General features: G+C 40.1%; 2 protein-coding genes across 6 annotated transcripts in view; one reads left to right on the top strand and one right to left on the bottom strand.

The window, feature by feature from the left end:
- Positions 1-296: 296 nt before the first annotated feature.
- abcb10 (ATP binding cassette subfamily B member 10) lies at positions 297-17153 on the bottom strand. The gene is made up of 13 exons (XM_088334905.1): positions 16293-17153; positions 13356-13562; positions 5259-5461; positions 3579-3713; positions 2735-2881; positions 1936-2071; positions 1769-1864; positions 1311-1520; positions 1143-1222; positions 896-1076; positions 708-751; positions 479-513; positions 297-366 (listed from the first exon to the last, which is right to left on the bottom strand). The coding sequence occupies exons 1-13, from the start codon at positions 16690-16692 to the stop codon at positions 297-299; spliced, it is 1944 nt and encodes a 647-aa protein (XP_088191031.1). The 5' UTR covers positions 16693-17153.
- urb2 (URB2 ribosome biogenesis homolog) overlaps positions 16369-18811 on the top strand; it is a 41747-nt gene continuing 39304 nt past the window's right edge. The window contains exons 1-4 of one of the 5 annotated variants that reach the window (XM_088334836.1): positions 16369-16652; positions 16742-16808; positions 18301-18445; positions 18524-18700. In XM_088334836.1, coding sequence (XP_088190962.1) covers positions 18317-18445; positions 18524-18700 — 306 coding nt within the window. In that variant the 5' untranslated portion in view covers positions 16369-16652; positions 16742-16808; positions 18301-18316. Of the gene's footprint in view, positions 16653-16741; positions 16809-16977; positions 17184-17576; positions 17699-17779; positions 18206-18300; positions 18446-18523; positions 18701-18811 lie in introns of those variants that run through there. The other 4 variants (XM_088334838.1, XM_088334835.1, XM_088334839.1 and 1 more) reach the window with 4 other exon arrangements.

Here is an 18811-nt window from a genome sequence, read left to right as displayed (position 1 = left end):
CAACTGTCCTTCCTAATGATGTGAAAGAAATAATAAGGAAGGTGGCCTCCAAGAAAATTCTTCAATAATATTTGTCCATTCTTCACTACCATAACATTTAAAAATTCAATTCTAAAAAAATGCTACTGAATGAAAAATGAATGTATAACAAAATTATACAGTGGGTATAAAAATCAAAACACCTGGTTTAAACAGATTTTTGTATAACATTCTGATATAATCTGTCACCCGTATGGCAACCTGTTCATCTTAAATTATGCATATGATATATTGCTGAAATAAACATAAAGCATGAATCAGAATCCACCTTCCATAAGACGCTCCAATGCCTCCTGGACCAGAAACTCATTCTCAGAATCCAGTGCACTAAGGATGGGATATAATACAACTTGTAAGTCAAATCAAGGAATACAGATTAAAATATTGTACTAAAGATAACACAAATTGTGTAAAAAAGCAGCTTGTTCTATGGTTATACCTGGTGGCTTCGTCCAAAAGAAGAATCTTTGGATTCTGATAATAAAAAAGTACATGTTAACATTGAAGCAACAATTATAGGCTCCAATTACTAGTTTAATGTCATAAGGAGCAATTCATTCAATAATAGATCAACAGCTTAATGGAATGTATAAGTTTTGGCTTCTGGTTGATTTAAACCTGCAAAATCTATTTCTCTGAATAAAAGAAAAAAAGGGTGCCTCACTAACCTTAAGAAGAGCTCTTGCAATGGCTATTCTTTGCTTCTGACCACCTGAAATACAAATTTAAAATATTTACTAGATTGGGAAACGTTTCTCAAATTCCATGTATATAAATTTATACTGTCGTTTTTGTGGGTGAATGCCTAAATGTGAGTTATGTGCCAACCAGCTGAATGCGAGTACAAGATCCTTACCTGATAGCAGCACGCCTTTCTCCCCCACCACAGTGTCAAAGCCTTTGGGAAACGACTGGATGAAATCAAATGCGTTTGATACTCGGGCCACCCTGTAAATTTCCTCTGCGGTCACGGCGTACGGGTTTGAAGCGCCATAAGCGATGTTATCTCTGATGGAACCGGAGAAAAGCACGGGCTCCTAAGGGACATGACGTTAGAAAATCGTGATGGTCTTAAAAGTATGATTTGTGAACTGTATTTTTACCTGACTAACAGTTCCAATGTGACTTCTGAGCCAGTAAGGATTTAAGTCTCTTATGTCACGGCCGTCCACAGTGATGATACCTGGTGGGAGAAATGAAAACTGAGTTACCAGTACGTACAGCAACTTCTACTTTTAAGAAAGTTGCGAAAAAACGAAAAACATTCTCACCTGAGTCACAGTCGTACAGCCTGAGCAACAGGGACACGAGAGTTGATTTTCCTGATCCGCTTGATCCCACTACAGCCATGATTGTTCCAGCTGGCACCAGAAGACTGAGGTTACGGAAGATGGGAGCATCTTTACGAGTGGGATAGCAAAAGCAGACATCGTGGAACTCCAAGCGACCCTTAAGTTGCTCTTGAGGAAGAACTTGGCCTTCTGTGGAACAGAAACACCAGAAGATATTTTTCCCCAGTAGTTTTTGCGAATACTGAAATTGTAACTGGTCCTAAATGTTTATCTGCACAGCAAGATTTGGGAAAGTCTTCTACCGTGAATATTAAAATCCAATAAAACCATAAGTAATATAGACTAAACTTTGTTAATCTACTAAAGGACTCTCACTTTTAATTATAACACAATTTATAAGGCACCTGCAATCCCCTCACATGGATGCGCATACTGACCATTTAGAGGGAACTCTGGTTTTCTGTCCAGCAACTCCCACAATCTCGCTCCTGCACCGAAGCCCTTCATTAGCTCTGAGTAGAAAGTACTTAGGCCTGTTGCACAAATTGATGCATAAAGAACCTGCATCTATCTAGCAATGTGCATAGTGTGCAAGCTTTAATACCTGCAATGCTGATGCCAACCCAGAAAGTATACATGAGGAACGAGGAGAGTTCTCCAACAGTCATGTGCTGGCTGGCCATTAGAAGGCCTCCTTTGTACAACACGGACAGAATCATGATGTTACCGCTGAGACCAGTCTGAAACAACCATCCACAGTGACAATGACTGATGAAGATTTAGAATAAGCATCAATGGTTTAAGAGGAAAGACATACAGGGGTCATCTTTATTGAATTTAATCAAAGTAAGTCTAATTTATTTGTTCAACCCTTAATCACAGAGTAAACAAGTAAAAAATTACTCAATCAAAATTCCTTAATAACTAACTTTATATTGGTGTTTTCATTTATAGCATTTTCCAAAAGTTAGTAATTGGTTTTATAAAATAAAATAAATAAAATAAATTATTCATAAGCATGACAGTTACTACTTACTTGGACATCAAAGCCTTAATATGGTTTTATTTTTTTACTTTAATCCTAGGATGCAAACATATGGAGTTGCCCCTTCATATTATTCAGATTTAACTTCCCCCTTTGTTCCAACTCGGAGCATTTGCTTGAAAAATGATGTTCTACTAGTGATCCCAAGATCCAAGAAAAAAAGGGGATTACTTCATGCGCAGCCCCTTCTCAAGGTTTCTTAACTTCCTCTTGCTGAGGTTTTTGAGTTTTTCCTTGCCCTCATAAAGGTTTTAGATAAGGAGTTGCTTTAATAATAGTCGGTAGTCTGTAGAACCCTTTGCGACTTCCTGTGATAAAGGGTGTCACAAATAAACATAACTTGACTTGACATTCTTACCACTCCAAAAAAGGCGGCTCGCAGCACAGCTTCCCTCCTGGCCAATTTGAGGACCTGATCAGTCATGTGCGTGTATTTGTTGACTTCAGAAAGTTCTTTACCGAAGGCTCGCACAGTCCGCAAATTGCTGATTCGCTCCTCTGCCAACTGAACGAAAAAAAAAAAACTTTAAAACTGGTTCTAACATTTTGGCAAATAAAATAAAAAGGTTAATAAACTGTTTGTTGTTCAAAATTTTCAACAAACAATACACTGATGTGACTGATCCCCGATGTTATTTTACATAACTCTAAAATGTAGAAACAATTATGCTCTTTGTGGTTACAATCTACTCTAATACAGCCCGTGTGACAAATCATTAGACTGCAATTAATTGAAATTAAATGATCTGCATTTATATAGACTTCCCAAAGATCCCAATGAGCTTCATATTTACCCATTCACACACACTCACACACCAATAGCGGCCGTGCAGCCATGCAAGGCGCCAACCTGCTTATTGGGGGCATTAGGGGTTCACAGTGTCTTACCAAAGGACACTTCGACATGTAACACGGAGGAGCTGGGATTCGAACTGCGATCTCTTGATCCCAAGACGTAGCAAGATTTTCAAAACCATAAACTTCAACTGTCAGTACCACTACTATGACCAATCATTGTACACCAAATATAATTTTCCTTCCTAAAACACAGGATAGGTTGAAGCAATTTTTTTTTTATCTTAAATTTTTTTCAGACTTCCTCACAATGTTGATACAATAGTTACCTCATGCCGAGGAGCCTTACTTTACATGTCCAAAACACTTTTGACTCTTTAGCCAGCAGGCCTGTGTATATGATTTACCTGCGTGGCTTGTGCCAAAGCATCTTGCGTATTTTTGGAAATAGAGCGAAGATATCGTCCGTATACCACGGCCACCACAGCTAAAGGCGGCACGATCAGCAGCATGAAGCTCGCCAGGCTGGGGGAAACGTAAAACTGTAGGAGTGAGAGGAACAAAGAAAGCAGCAGCTTATTGAACAGGAAATAAGATGGACTGGATTGTATTTTTAAATAGCGCTTATTAAATCACCGAAGACCTCCCAAAGCGCTTCACATTTTAACCATTAACACACACTCACACAGCGATAGCGGAGTCAGCTATGCAAGGCGCCTACCTGCTTATCGGTGGCATCAGGGCAAGCATCTCCAAAGTTCGGCCCCGGAACCAGTTACGGCCCGTAAAAACATTTTTACTGGCCCGCGGCCTCTGTCATACAATGAATAATATGTGGGCGGCCAGTAATGTTGACCGCAGTACAAAATAAAATTGGACCAAAAAGATTTCCCCATTTCACCGGATGATGGCAGTATCCCTTTGGCCATCTTGCCATTGGCTCTGTGAGAATTTTAGCCCATCCCCATTTCTGACAAGGCGACTATGAATAAAAAGAGGAAAGTTGACTGTGAGGGCCGCCGCCTTCAGGACAACTAGAAATTGGAGTATTTCTTCACTGAAATCCGAAATAACTGCGTCTGCCTAATTTGGCAAGAGACTGAGGATGGTTTTAAAAAAAAATAATATCAAGAGGGACTGCCAGACGAAACATACTGACTAAAAAAAGCTTACTGGAAACGAACTTTGTGAAAAGGTGAAGCTATTTTAATGGCGCAACAGCGCGTTTTCACGAGACCCTGCAAGTGGAATGAAAATGCAAAAAATACGAGATACAAAGTCGCTATGCTCATCGCCATGCACTGCAAATCTTTCACGGAGAGTGAATTTCTTAAAGAAAAGAAAAGAATTCCAGGCTGAATAGTCAGCCCTCACACATCTTCAGTTTACCAAAACTAGCCGGCTTTCGAAAAGTTGACACCCCTGTATTAGGCGTTCGGAATCTTGCCCATGGAAACTTCGACATTTAACTCAAAAGAGCCAGGAATCAATCATGTGACCTCTTAGTCCCATGATGACCACTCTACCTCATGAGCTATCGCCGCCCGAGCATATCATGGAGGTCAGGAATTCAAACTGTCAAAATGTGTCTGAACGCATGAGACTCCAAACAAATTAACTTGGCTTCATATGAAAAGGGGGGGGGGGTGTTTGACTGCTGCAGTACCACATTGAGCACAGGAAAGGTTCAAGAAAGATTGCAATACGGAGGACAAAAACGACATTTTAAAAAATGAGTCAAAGTAGTAAAACGATCCTTATTTGGACTAATTTTAATCATATTAGTGGCTCCAAAACATTGTCTATTACTGACAGAAGATACTGAATCCGTTCCTCAAAACTTAGCACTTTGTGTTCTTAAATGCCATGCTCTCGGACACGCCCCCAAACACTTTCCCCGGACACAGACTGTCCACCCACTGGGGTCTCACAGAATTCTATAGGAAACACTGCTGGATGTAGATTTTTTTTGAAAATTGAACTGGAAACGCTCTCAAATCTGACCTCTTGTTGGCGTTTAAATCTAAGCTGGGCAATCACTGAAATATCGTCAACAAAGGTGTAAATGATCGCCGAACCACACTTACCATCATACTGACTCCAGCAGCTACCTGGGCCGTGGCTCTTAAGCCGTCGGAAAGATTGTCGGTGATAGAGCGGCCAACTACGGCCGTATCCACAGAAAGGCGATTGATGAGCTCGCCTGTCCTATTCCTGTCAAAAAATGCCACTTCCTGTCTGAGGATTGAGGAAAAGACAGAGGCCTGGAGGTTTCGAACAATCTGTTGGCCTGCAAGGAAATGTGGAGCAAGTTTATTTTTAAGACACTTTCTGAATTTGAACCTCCTAAGACCTGGCGTCAACATGCGTGGACGGAAATGCACAGCAAACGAGAAGCTATTATAAGATGTGAAGAAAACATTCAGGTTGCCTTAATGGACGGCAAGATGCACTTGAGCGCAACGGCAATTGAAAAGGCAGTTGAGTTGAGACAAATACCAATAACCACCGCAGAAGAATGTAACCACAACTTTTACCATGGTGATTTATTCCTGTGCGGTGGGCAAGCTTCTAAGCTCGATTTGGAATTGTATCCCTTTTGATGAAGACAGAAGATGGCAATGTTTATCTGCGAGTCAAACCGAAGGACTGGTGTTGTGCACAGGCACAAAACTGGAAGATTGGCAGCCCTCAAGTATTCCAGGATTTGCAGCGAACATTTTTGACAAGGTACTTTTAATGTATTTCCGAGCAACTTAATGGAAGTAGTGACGAGTCACGACAAAGACACTTAAAATAATAAGATAGCGAGTGCTAACTAGCAACATTAGTGGCTTACTGTTGCCATTTCTTTCTATGAAAATGAGGTGCTTTGATTGTGATTAGCCAGGGACTCAAAACAATAATCTTCTGAATATCACATTAATTGAAAACTGTTACAAAGCTTATTAAGCTGAAATGAACTTACTAACTGATAAAATAAAGGACGAACGTTCAGAAGAGAAAACGTCATTTCACCTAAATAAATATTTTCATCATGCCTAAAATTCATTTCTATACAAGGTGGAAATAGCTCATGCTTTACTGTTCTATTACAATCCCCCAAAATTTAGACATAAAGTCATTTTGGTAAGGTTTGCGCGAGGGGAGCATTTCAGGGCGTGCATTTGTTGGCAAAACTAAGCCTGGTAACTCTGACCATTTAAAAATAACTGTTAAGCGTCCTGACTTTTATAAGCTTTTAGCTCAGGACTGGTGTATGGGGATACTCAGTTTACAATATAGTACAGATAGGGTGGACTGAAGTTGGGCATACCAGACCATTTGTTAAGATATGTTAATATGTCAGAAGGAAGACTTTGTTGCTTGGTAGCTAGCATTCCTAATGATATCCTCAGTTTCTCTAAATAGCGTCCTTTGTGCTTTCCGACAGGATGATCTACCTCATTTGACAGCTGCACAATATTGGTTTGACTAGTCTTACCCAATGGTGCTAATTAGTATAGCTTTTGTTGTTGTCTACTGTTTATTGGCCTCACCCACTGTTTGGTACGGTTTACTGCCATCCGTCATGGTGTTGTCACGTGGTTAGGTCACGTGTGTGTGCAACGGATCAACAACTGATGGCACATACGAAAACCTGAAATAGCGTTATCGTGCGGTCAATAACAAATAAATTATTAGATACTCACTTAAGGGCTCTGTGAATATATTCCATGCAAGATGGTCCATTCAGGGCATGGGAACCTATGTCTTGCGAGCCACATATGGTTTTTATTGAGTACATGTGACTTGGAAATTCGATAAAAATAACAATATTACCTTCAACATATTACATTGGAAATTATTTCTCACACATGAAAAGTTAAGGCATGACAATCACACTAAAATTCAGTCGACTATACAGTACATAGGGCACAGTTTTGACAACAGTTGACGTGGATGGATGGTGTTATGAGTGTACTGCAGGAAAGAGGTCTAAATTTAGTGGAAGCTAGAGCTCTTGTTGGCGATAGGAATATGTGGAGAGGTGTTGTGAAAGGATAGTGGGATGTTTGGACGCGTTCTAAGGGATGGGCAGGGCACCTGTATGATGAGGCAGGGGTAAACCAGTGAAAGCTATCGGGCCCTGCTGTTGAATGTATTGTGTCACCCTGACCTGAGTGACATGGCCACATTCTTGTGTCCTGTTTCATCTGGAGGGACGAAAGCATGACCAACTTGGGTGCCGAGGTGCTTAACTTGTTTTAGGTGTTTGGGCATTTGGGTTGGCCATGGTCAATTTTTTTGTGTTTTTTGCTCCTTTTTACCTTTTTTTTTTTATTTTTGTCTTGCTGTTGGTCACCCCTCTCGAGGGATATGAGCAGGGTAGATAGATAGACAAAGTGTCGCGTAGTGATGACGTCACGTCGCGCTGTCCCGGCGTCGATCGAAGGCGACGCGTCACGTCGAGCTCTCATAATTTTCTTCATTTTATCGCTTTTCTTTATCTCTACAACGTACTCTATCGTGCAATATTCTATAGAGGAACTACTGTTACTACGCCCTGTGTATATTACACTTTTTAACCACCCACTTTTATCAGATATTGACAATTTTAATGCTGAAATTAGGAACGAGAGTCGTCGGGTTCGAACCCGTAAACGGGGAAGAAGAGGTGGATTATTGGTAAAAACCAGAAGAAGAAATGGGACGTACTCCTATACCTAGTATAGTGCTTGCTAACGTTCAGAGGCTTTATAACAAAACTGATTACTTGTTTATGAGGATACATACCCAGAAAGATTTCCGTGATTGCAACATGCTTTGTTTTTCTGAAACTTGGCTAAAACCATCACATCCTGATTCCTTAGTCCAGCTGCTGGGATTTACGATTTTCCGTCAGGATCGGGACACAGATATCACAGGTAAATCCCGAGGAGGTGGAGTGTGTTTTTGGTGAACGACAGCTAGTTTACGAATGCTCGGATTATATCCAGTGGATGTTCCGCTGATTTAGAATACGTGACCATTAAATGCAGGCCTTTCTATCTTCCTCGTGATTTCTCACCAGTGACCCTCACCGCTGTATATATCCACCCCAGGGCCGACGTCGATGTCGCACTAAAAGGATTAGCAAGCACTATATCCAAGTACGAAAACAAGGATCCCAACACCCTATCCATAGTATTAGGTGATTTCAACCAGGCCAATCTTCGTTTCGTACTACCAAACCATAAACAACAAGTCACATGCCCAACCCGTGGTGACAAGATCCTCGACCACTGTTACTGTCCAGTGAAGCAGGCGTACAAATCTGTCAACCGGTCAAGTCTGGGGAATTCTGATCACTCCACGGTACTACTCATACCCGCCTACAAACAACAGCTCAAGCAAGTTCCACCTACCAAACGTACCCATCTGACCTGGTCACCAGATGATGTGGATAAACTGCATGGATGTTTGGAGTGCACGAACTGGGAAGTACTAAAACACGGGAATGACATCAACGAATACACGGACACGGTGTCGGATTACGTACGTTTCTGCCAGGAGCTTTGTCTACCTACTACGTCCAAAACTCAGTACTCCAATTCAAAACCATGGTTCAACAAGTCCATCCGGAAATTGATCGTTTATCGACACAAGGACTCGGACCCTGACGCTTACCGCCAAGCGAAATCAGCGTTGACAAAGGGTGTTAAGGCCGCCAATCGTTCATTCCGCGGTAGGGTAGAGGTACAATTCAACACTCAGGACTCCAGTGCTCTATGGTAAAACTTGAAGCTCATAACTCAGTACAAAAGACCAAAGAAGACTATTGGTAATGTGGACGCTACTCTACCTGATCAGCTCAATGACTTTTATGCCCGATTTGACAAGGACAATAGTAGTACTCCAGTGACAGCCCCGGTGACCGAGGACGACAATCCTTTGATCATCAGTTAAGAGGAGGTCAGACGTGATTTCGGGAGGTTGAAAGAGAGAAAATCACCAGGCCCCGATAAACTCTCACCCCGCCTTCTCAAAGAGTGTGCTTCTCAACTTGCCCCAGTCTTTACTGGTATTTTCAATTGGTCTTTGAGTTCTGCTACTGTACCCTCGTGTTGGAAGCGCGCTACAATTGTACCGGTCCCGAAGAAGAACAATGTCTCATGTTTGAACGATTATAGACCCATAGCACTCACGTCCATGATAATGAAAATTTTGAGAAGATCGTATTGAAATTCATGAAGTCCTTTCTACCATCGAATCTAGATCTAGACAAATTCGCATATCGTGCTAATAGAAGTGTAAATGATGCCATTTCAATTTGTATTCATAAGATTCTAAGTCATCTTGAGCATAGGAATTCATACGTTAGGGTTTTATTCATAGATTTTAATTCGGCTTTTAACACTATAATTCCTTCTAAACTGCATTTTAAACTTCTTCATGACCTCAATTTTCCTGTTTTACTATCAAATTGGATTTTAGATTTCCTTCTCAATAGAGAACAGTCCGTTCGCATTGGTGAGAAAAATTCATGTTCTATTGTCCTCAACACTGGTACGCCTCAGGGCTGTCCATTGTCTCCAACTTTGTTTTCCCTATTCACACATGATTGTCAACCCAATTCTGACCATTCACTATTACAAGACCTACTTTTTTGAAATACAAAATAGTTTTGAGTTTGTACAGTCAACAGCAGAGACTGCTATTTTTTTAACACACGCCTTAGAACTATTCGCCCAATTGCACAACCTTCGGAGCGAGCCTATTATGAATACTGGGCCTTGTTTGTTTTCTGAGACTCTACTGCACCCACTGGTAGCTTGTTTGGCATGTAACAACAAAAAATATACTAAAACCTGAGATTTTCTGGTTACTCACATTGCACTGCTATTATTTTGAACAGCACTGTATATTGCTCTGGTTTGGGATTTGAGACCATATTCTTAGATACAATAAGTGTAAAATTATTTAATCACCCTGAATAAACTTGAGAAGGGACTGCACAATACACAAAGAGGTAAGTATTAGTTTCAGGAGCGAGCAGCAGCAAGTCAACTGCAGGAGAGAGAGTGGGAAAGGTGAGAGGAGAGAGAGTGGGAAAGGTGAGATGGCACAACATTCATTTGGACAGGTAACTTAAAATTAGTTTTACCTGGTTATATCAGTATCAGAAATTATTTCCCCCCCATTTTATTAACACTCCACTTATTGAAACATGAATATTTTGTTTGTTTGTTTGTTTGTACATGATTCAATTGTTTGTTTGTTTGTACATGATTCAAATTGAATCTTTTCTTCCGGCGCCGTCACGAATGGCAGCCACTCCAGCAGCTCCCGTGTTATTTTCGATTGTTCTCGATTGTTCTCAGCTCAGGGATGCTGCTGGAAATGTGAATTTCCCTTCGGGGATGAACAAAGTATCTATCTATCTATTCGCTAAATATGCAGACGACGCCACGGTTACTGGCTTTATTTCAAACTGAATACCGAGCAGAAATTGATTCACTTTCCACCTGGTGTCATGAGAGAAATCTGTTATTGAATATAGGTAAAACTAAGGAGATGATAATAGATTTCCGTACTAAGCCTCCCCCGCATGTGCCACTGTCAATTAATGGTAGTGAGGTGGAACTGGTCCGTTCATTCAAGTTTCTGTGTACTTACTTGTCAGCTGACCTCACATGGACTGTCAATGCTACTGATATTCTAAAGTCAGCCAGACAAAGGTTCTACTTCCTTCGTCAACTCAAATCATTCGGAGTCCGTCAATACATTCTAGTCAATTTTCATCGTGCTATCATTGAATCCATTTTAAATAGGTCAATCACAGTTTGGTTTGGTCGCGTCAATCAGAAAGAATTGTCAAAAGATGGAATCAGTAGTGAGGACGGAGGAAGTAATAGGTACTGGCCTCCCGTCCCTGCAAAGTATCTACATCGATCGAACTAGAAAACGGATACTAAAAATTATAGACGATCCCAGTCACCCTGCTCGTAGGTACTTTGATTACCTGCCGTCAGCTCGCCGTCTTCACTTAATTGCGAGCAAGACTTCACGTCTTAAAGAGAGTTTTTACCCTTCCGCTATCCGTATGTTCAACGGGAATTGATTTAGGTTATTAAGTATAGGATTATTATGCCAACGGCGGTCCTCTGACCTATTCTACTCTAGTCTTGTTATTTACATATTCTTTCTTTTTAAACTATTCTATATAATTACCTTGTATTACACATTACAATATCTTTTTACTCTATTCTTTTTATTCTTTTAAATCTATTATTTTATCATTATTGAGTGTTCGCGTGTCAAATGATTTCTTGTATATATCATGTTTATGGTTTATACTGGCTGAATAAATAAATACAATACAATACAAAATTCAGGTGTCTCAAGTGTGGGGGAGCCACCCACTGCAACAGGTCTATTTACTGCATCTGCTTTTTCTAGGTTTGATGTGGAACTGTTGTTTCTCGGTTTGTTTTCTTAGTTCACTTTTCTTTCTTTTATTTTGCGTTGTTGTTGCTGTTCATGACTTAGGATTGGTTGTTTGTTGGTTTTATATTCTCACCCTGGATGCAGTATAATTTTTTTAAAAGCTAAAATGGTTTTATGTTTGTATCCCTAGTGATTAAAAATCCAATTAAAAAAATCATAAAAATCAAAGTCGATAAACAATTGCACCTTGACTAACATCAACAGTGCTAATATTTTCTCTGCTCCAATGTAAACCTCATCAAACGTTTGTCAAAGAATGAAGGGGTTTTGGCAACTGGGTTAAACAGTAGCACCTTCATTATTATTGCCTTGTCAAGCTGTCTCCAATGACTGGCATTGTGTTTCAGCATCAAACAACGGTAGTCAATATTTTTAAGACAACGTTGAGTGTTTGTTTTACATAAAGGTACACAATGCAAATTTGTTTGAAGTATACTAATGGTTCCTAGAATTTGTCGCCATGCCAAATTGCCTTTACAATAACTTTAAAAGCATGATTTGGAAAAAGGTGGCTGGCTGTTAACATCTTGTAAGCGCTGTTTTCATAGGATTTTGTGAAACCCTGGTGGGTGGAAAGTCTAAGAGGGGCCGGGGTCATGTCCCTACTTGAGAATATGTTGTACCTTTTAAATTGAAACGCATCAATCTGGTGCATTTTTACAGTAAAATCAAGATGCTAGAGCTATGAAGCTATTAAACTATATGAAATGACATGGCAAACAAGTAACACCCACAAAGCATGGTGAACAAGACAGAAGTTTAATTCAAACATTTCTCTCCTCATCTACTTAGACTGAAAATAACTAGTATTGTTCCAATGCTATACTATTTCAAGGTATCGTATCGGCGAGCAAACAGACCAATTTACCTATATGAGTATTACATTTAATCAAACTTAAAATTCACTAATATCGTGATTTTGTAAATTGCAGTATTAAATATCAGTACTGTTGCTTTAGTAAATGCTGCTATGACAGGATTCCGATTCTTCTTTGATGGTTTATAGGAGGTTATTGTAACACGCAACTTATGGGCCCGTGTCCAACCAAGTGTTTTCCTTCATTCAGTGATTTTTTTTCTTTCTTGCTATGGCAGCTTCGCATTTTTATGCTCTGTTGACAATAGCAAGAGTGTTACGAGGCACCGGGGCAAGTTTTTTGTACAAAACGCTCAAGGCTAAACCTTTTTTTTTTTTGTCGCTGAAAGTTGAAAAATGTTCAATTTGGGGAAAATGCGACAATTGTCATGTCACATTTTACCCAGCCGTCTAATCGCAGTGTAGGTGGAGCGGGACAAACACCGCAACAACCGGATGCTATCTTTTGCAGTGTGTTGGTAAGAGTGCACGCTTTAGCATGGGGGAAGGGGCTGACTGATTTTTTTCTGACTAACAATTACATAACACAAATACACACCATAGCGTTTGCAATCATTTATATAATGAGAAATCTACAAGTTATTTTGATTACCTTCAAATGTATTTCTATTTACAAATATAATTATAATTTTTAGTAATACAAGTTTATGCGACTGGCGGGACCATTTAAACCCGGGCGGCCTGCCAGAATCTTCCTATGTATGGTAAACACTGCGTATAAGGAATTACTCAACTATATGTATTCACCTATTACATAAATTCAAATAGTCAAAATAGGACAGTGTGTTTATTCATCGTACCATAACCTGACCTATGTGATGTGCCCTCTCCAACTCACCTGAAATCTGCATGAGGTAGACTCTGGCAGCGTTGGCTGCCCCACCACACAAGAACACACCGGTCAACATGAAGCACAGTGAAGTAAGGGATGAATTCATGGCCTCCACGTCCGTTCCAGCTGTATAGATTGTGTCAATCACTTTTCCCAAGAGAAATGGTGCAGACATGGTCACAGCACTGGAGATGGTCAGAAAACCAACAGCAGCTATGACCAAAAATGAGAAAAAAAGTTGCCCCATCAGTTTGCTTCAAATTTTCCACTTGTATAGATTGATAAAGATAAGATGCAGGTCAACTGGAAAAACAATGAGCTGAGTTGCATAATTCTGAAAAGAAGTTCAATCTATGAGGAGTGGACCAATACGTACACTGGAGATCAAAATTAGAGAACTTAGAAAAAAATTTAAATGTTTGAAATAATACCATCTTTAATGCTCAACAGTTTAAGGACATTTTGTTGTGTTTATACAATTCCTCTTTTGTTACACATTATGTTTTATTATGTAGTTTTATCAATGACAATGAAGACAATACAACTTTTTGCCATCATGCACTGGATATTAAAATTGTAAAAAAAAATTGAATAGTTTTGAAATAATACCATCTTTACTGCTCAACAGTTTATGGGTAATTTGTTGAGTCCATACCATGCCAATACAACACTTTTCCACAAAATGGACAAAGGCTTTTTAACAAGCAAACCAAAAATGCACTGATCAAAATTAGAGAACACTTTCAGGTGCCTCCCACTTAATGTTGCAAATCTAGAAAATTGTGCTAATTTCCTTGATAATCTGTCAACCCCTATTTAATTGGCATTCTAACTGCCAGTTTCACTGACTTTGCAAGACAGTAAACTGTTCTAAAGTGACTAAAAGCCTCCGGTAGCAGGTTGTCCATCTGAAAATGAAAGGGATCCCCCCATCAGCCACAGCAAGACAAGTTGATCGTTCCAAATCTGCGATTACAAGAATATAGAATCTTTACAAAACTACAAACTCATTTAAGTCACCTAAGAAGGCTGGTCATCCACGGAAGACAAATGCAAGAGAAGAACAATCACTGCAGAAGATGTCAATCGGTAATCATTTCCACACTGCAGCTGGAATTGCTTGCCAGTTCAGTGGTGAACATGGTAAGGATCACCGTTTAAGAGCATTTCGATTGAAGGCTCACACTGCAGTAACCAAGCCTCTCATTAACAAAAATCAAAAAGCTTAACTTAACTTAGCTTTGCTGAGGAGCATGATGTGTGGACAAGGAGAACTGGTCCAGAGATATTTTCAGTGATTAAAGCACATTTCATTTTGTCTGATAGGAAGCATTGTGTTTGGGGACATATTGGAGAAAGACTAAACTCAAAGGTTGTAAAAAAAAGTCAGGGAAAGAGGAAGGAAGTGTCATGGTTTGGGGCATGTTTTCTGCAGCAGGAGTTAAGCCTCTTGTACAGCTACACGGCCGAGTAAATGCAAATGTGTAACAGAACTTTCTTCAACAGCACTCAGTTTCTTACTTGCGTTCATCACCCAATCACACTGCAGTCTTCATGCAGGACAATACTCCATGTCACAGAGCAAAATGTGTAAAGATATTCCATGAAGGTGAAAAAAATGAATTAATGGTATGACCTGCCCGAAGTCCAGATCTCAACCAAATAGAGAACCTCTGGAACATTCTTGTCGACTAAGTTATGGTCAAGAAACCCCCTAAAATCCTACCGCAGAAATGTGAGAGACCAGTAATATCCTGTTGCCACAGATGTGCTGAAGTCATTCACAGGAAGCCTGTACACTTCTCGTAAAAATTGCTGACTGTTGTAACCTGTAGAATCTATTTCCATATCAAAGTCATTGTTGTTCTTTAATTTTGATCAGCGTGTTCTCTAATATTTTTGTCTGTGTTTTTTGCTACTTTATCCCTTTTTAAAAATTGTTTCCTTTACTTTTGTATGGGAGGGATATGACCAGGGTGGGTGGGTAGGTAGGTAGGTAGGTAGGTAGGTAGGTGGGTAGGTAGGTAGATAGATAGAGTTCTCTAATATTGATCAGTGTGTGGGCGGCAGTAGCTCAGGAGGTAGAGCGCTCGTCTTGGGATCAAGGGATCCCAGTTCGAATTCCGGCTCATCCGTGTTACATGTCGAAGTGTCCTTGGGTAAGACACTGAACCCCTAATACCCCGATAAGCAGGTTAGCGCCTTACATGGCTGCAAGGCCGCTATTGGGAAATGTGGAGCACATTGTAAAGCGCTTTGGGAAGTCATTGACTTGAAAAGCGCTACATAAATGCAGATCATTTCATTTCATTTCATCAGTGTGTGTTCTGAAAAATATTTTCAGGGTGAAATGCCTTTCGTCATTTCGTGAAAAAAAAGTGTTCTAGTAGCATGGTGTGAACCCTTAAACTGTTGAGCAGCGAAGATAGTGTTATAGATAGATAGATAGATAGATACTTTATTCATCCCCGTAGGGAAATTCACACTTCCAGCAGTCTACCCCGTTGTTTATTAACAGATGAACATGATGCCCTAGGGGTGCTTGTAGCGAAGTGGATGACGTCACGCCAGTCCAAAAATTCGACATCCCTGCGGCAGATGGAAAACTTTTCTTTGTGAAAATCCAGGGATACACCACCTCGTGTTAGCAAATCCGCCTCCTCTCCGATTCCCCCCGGCTTTCGTGTTATATCAAAAGCATTCAATTTGTCCTCTAATTTTGATCTCCAGTGTACATTGTTTGTTTCAATTGACTTGCATTTGAATGTGATTGGTAATTTTGTACAAGGAGTATAACATCATCGTTTTTGATTTTTACAATATGTCTTCAAAATGTGTTATTTTTATTTGAGTGTTGCAGATGCATAAGATAGTTTCATTTTATTGTGTATATTGTACAAGGGTAGGAAAACCTGTACATGTATACACTTGTCCGTCTCTTACCAGACAGTTTCCATCTCTCCGGGTGAGCAAGTCGTAAAACTCTTCTGACGTCCTCCAAGGGTACTTTGGTCGATGTGTGTCTAGTGTCGGTGTTATTTTGAGTCTTCAGTGATCCAGATGTGGAGGGCGCCGAAGAGCTGGCAAAGGAAACTGTTGTGCATAAAGGCGTCCGTGTCTTGGCGCAGATGTACGATCGGAGTGATGAGATGTCTCGGCTGAGAGGCGACACAATTGGCAGTCGAAGGAAGCGTGTTTGCCGGGAGATCCTCGACCCGGTCTGAGGATACCTCCTCTCCGGGTTAGGACCCACAGAAAGACACATCGTCCTGAGGTGCGAAGGCTTGTGAAAGCTTACTCGGTGTAAGTGTGTACACATTGACATGCGGATTAAAAATCGCATCTTCGTCTAGTTTGATCAACTAAACATAATATATATATTTATATTCCAGGGTGTAGAGTAGCTGCAAGTGAAGAAAATGGACGCCACCCGCGAAGCATTCACGTCAACATTACAAGGCGAGTTTGAATCCCGTTCTGTTTTACATTTGCCAGTTTTAACCGTTGGAGTCAGTCTTTATCTACTTTTAACAGCCCTTTTACGACGATTATCGCTGATCGCCGTCAGGCTAACTACACCCCCGCCTGTCACGGGCATCTGCTGTTCGGAGTCTGTCAACAGTAGAATTGGGTCCCAGAGGTTTGCAGCAATTGCTTTAAGGAAAAAAAGAAAAACAAGTTCTTGAACAAAATTCAAAAGGAAAAGCGATCAGTGTCATACAAGAAAGGTGACTTCATTTCGATACACTCAAGTACCGTTCCTTGAGCGGGTCAGGACATTCGATGGTTGCTGTTGTATGCAAACTTTGCTAGGGAAAAGCAAACGATTTAAGGGTAAGATTGTTTCGTCAGATTTTAGTTTTTTAAACAATGACAATTCGAGAATATTCAAGTGTGATAATAATTACACCCAACATTTATCGATTTGTGTTGCTGATAATAACATACCGTTTGAATGACATGGGCGGGTTAGTTTGTGGGTGCTATCTAACTACCATACTAACTAACTAACTAACTAACTAACTAACTAACTAACTAACTAACTAACTGATATCCCTCAAGAGGGGTGACCAACAGCAAGACAAACACATACAATAACAAAGAAAATAAAAAAGGGAAAAATAGCAAAACACACACAAAGAGATATATGCGACATGGACAAATAACACATAGTCTAAAATATAAGTCGTCTAAAATAAAACTATTTTCGTGAGTTTCGTCGGAGTAGTGCTTCTGTCAGGCGACTCTGGTTTTCATCATCGAATCTCGACTGCTTTTGCCTAGTGAGCCTTGTAGAAGTTGAAAGGTCACAGCAGTGTGAAAACGGGACACGTGTGAACTAATCAATCGTAAGTTAAATATATAATGTAACTTAACGCGGTGTTTTTGACGTGCAAATTGAAACATGTCATAGCAAAGTAGGCACACTAAGCGAAAATTAAAACAAAAACCGAGTATTTCGTCAGCTGGGTATGCTACGCAGCTAGCCGCCGCACAGCTCAAATTATTGTGTACGAGTATAGCTTTCGAAATGATAACTTTGGGATCAAACAATCACAAGTAGAAACATTTTCCCCGAATGTACTTTATTTCACTGTTCTAAAACTTTCAACAACCGTGTCGTAGAATATTAAACAGGCTGTATGTAGTACCTATTACGTGAAAGTTTACCGGTTGATGACCGTGTGGAGAGGGATGTGCGACACCAGGCTGTACTTTCCCAAGGCCCACCACATGAAATGGTGCCCCTACCACCCCAGGGATTAAGGGATCCAACTAACCATATTTACCTAACCACTCACCGTCTACGGAAGTCTACTCACCCATTAACAACCATTGTGTTGTTATGTATTCAGGTTTCTCATGACCTGTTACTCAAAAATTGCTGACATTACTGCAGTTAAATTCTGTTTAGATAAATGCATTGTAATGTCTAGGATCCTCTTTATAGTATTTAAGAAGAATCAATGATGGCTGCCATCTACTCTGGGATCCATCTGAAGCTAAAGAGCCCACAGACTCCATGGGAGGACAAGTTAAAACTTGCACGGTTTGCTTGGGTGTCCTCTCAGTGCTTGCTCCCCAACAAGGAACAGGTAAATGCCCTGTACCCAAGTGTTTGTTAAATTAATACAGCTTTATTCATGATGCCATGTTCACACGTTCTTTTTAAGGTCTTGTTGGATTGGTGCGCAGATATCCTGACTGGTTGGTATAATAAGAAATTAGAGTTCTCAGTAACTGTACTTGATGGCCTGTGGAGTTGCTTTGATGCTTTTCTTCATTGTCGGAAGCTCCACGTGGCTCTCAAGAAAGGCAAGACGGTCAGTGTAAGGCTCAACATGGCACAGGTGTGTATTTAGAATTTTAATTTGTGTTATTATAATTGTGTTAGGTTTGCACACATTTGATATTAAATTACAAACTTTTTATCAATTTTTTTTAAAAGCTAATATTTTATT

This window comes from Urocampus carinirostris, chromosome 4, assembly GCF_059441175.1.
Source record: "Urocampus carinirostris isolate Australia breed hairy pipefish chromosome 4, RoL_Ucar_1.0, whole genome shotgun sequence".
Classification (NCBI taxonomy): domain Eukaryota; kingdom Metazoa; phylum Chordata; class Actinopteri; order Syngnathiformes; family Syngnathidae; genus Urocampus; species Urocampus carinirostris.
The sequence above is the reverse complement of the archived record's forward strand: the minus strand, read 5'-3'. Positions and strand labels throughout refer to the sequence as shown.

Bases quoted from the DNA above. Each gene is read 5' to 3' on its own strand.
- abcb10 (XM_088334905.1), bottom strand. From the start codon at position 16,692: ATGCGATTTTTAATCCGCATGTCAATGTGTACACACTTACACCGAGTA. The intron at 3,714-5,258 runs GTAAGTGTGGTT...TCACTCCTACAG, and splicing joins CTGCTGGAGTCAGTATGATG to TTTTACGTTTCCCCCAGCCT. The intron at 2,882-3,578 runs GTAAATCATATA...TTTTTCGTTCAG, and splicing joins CTTTGGCACAAGCCACGCAG to TTGGCAGAGGAGCGAATCAG.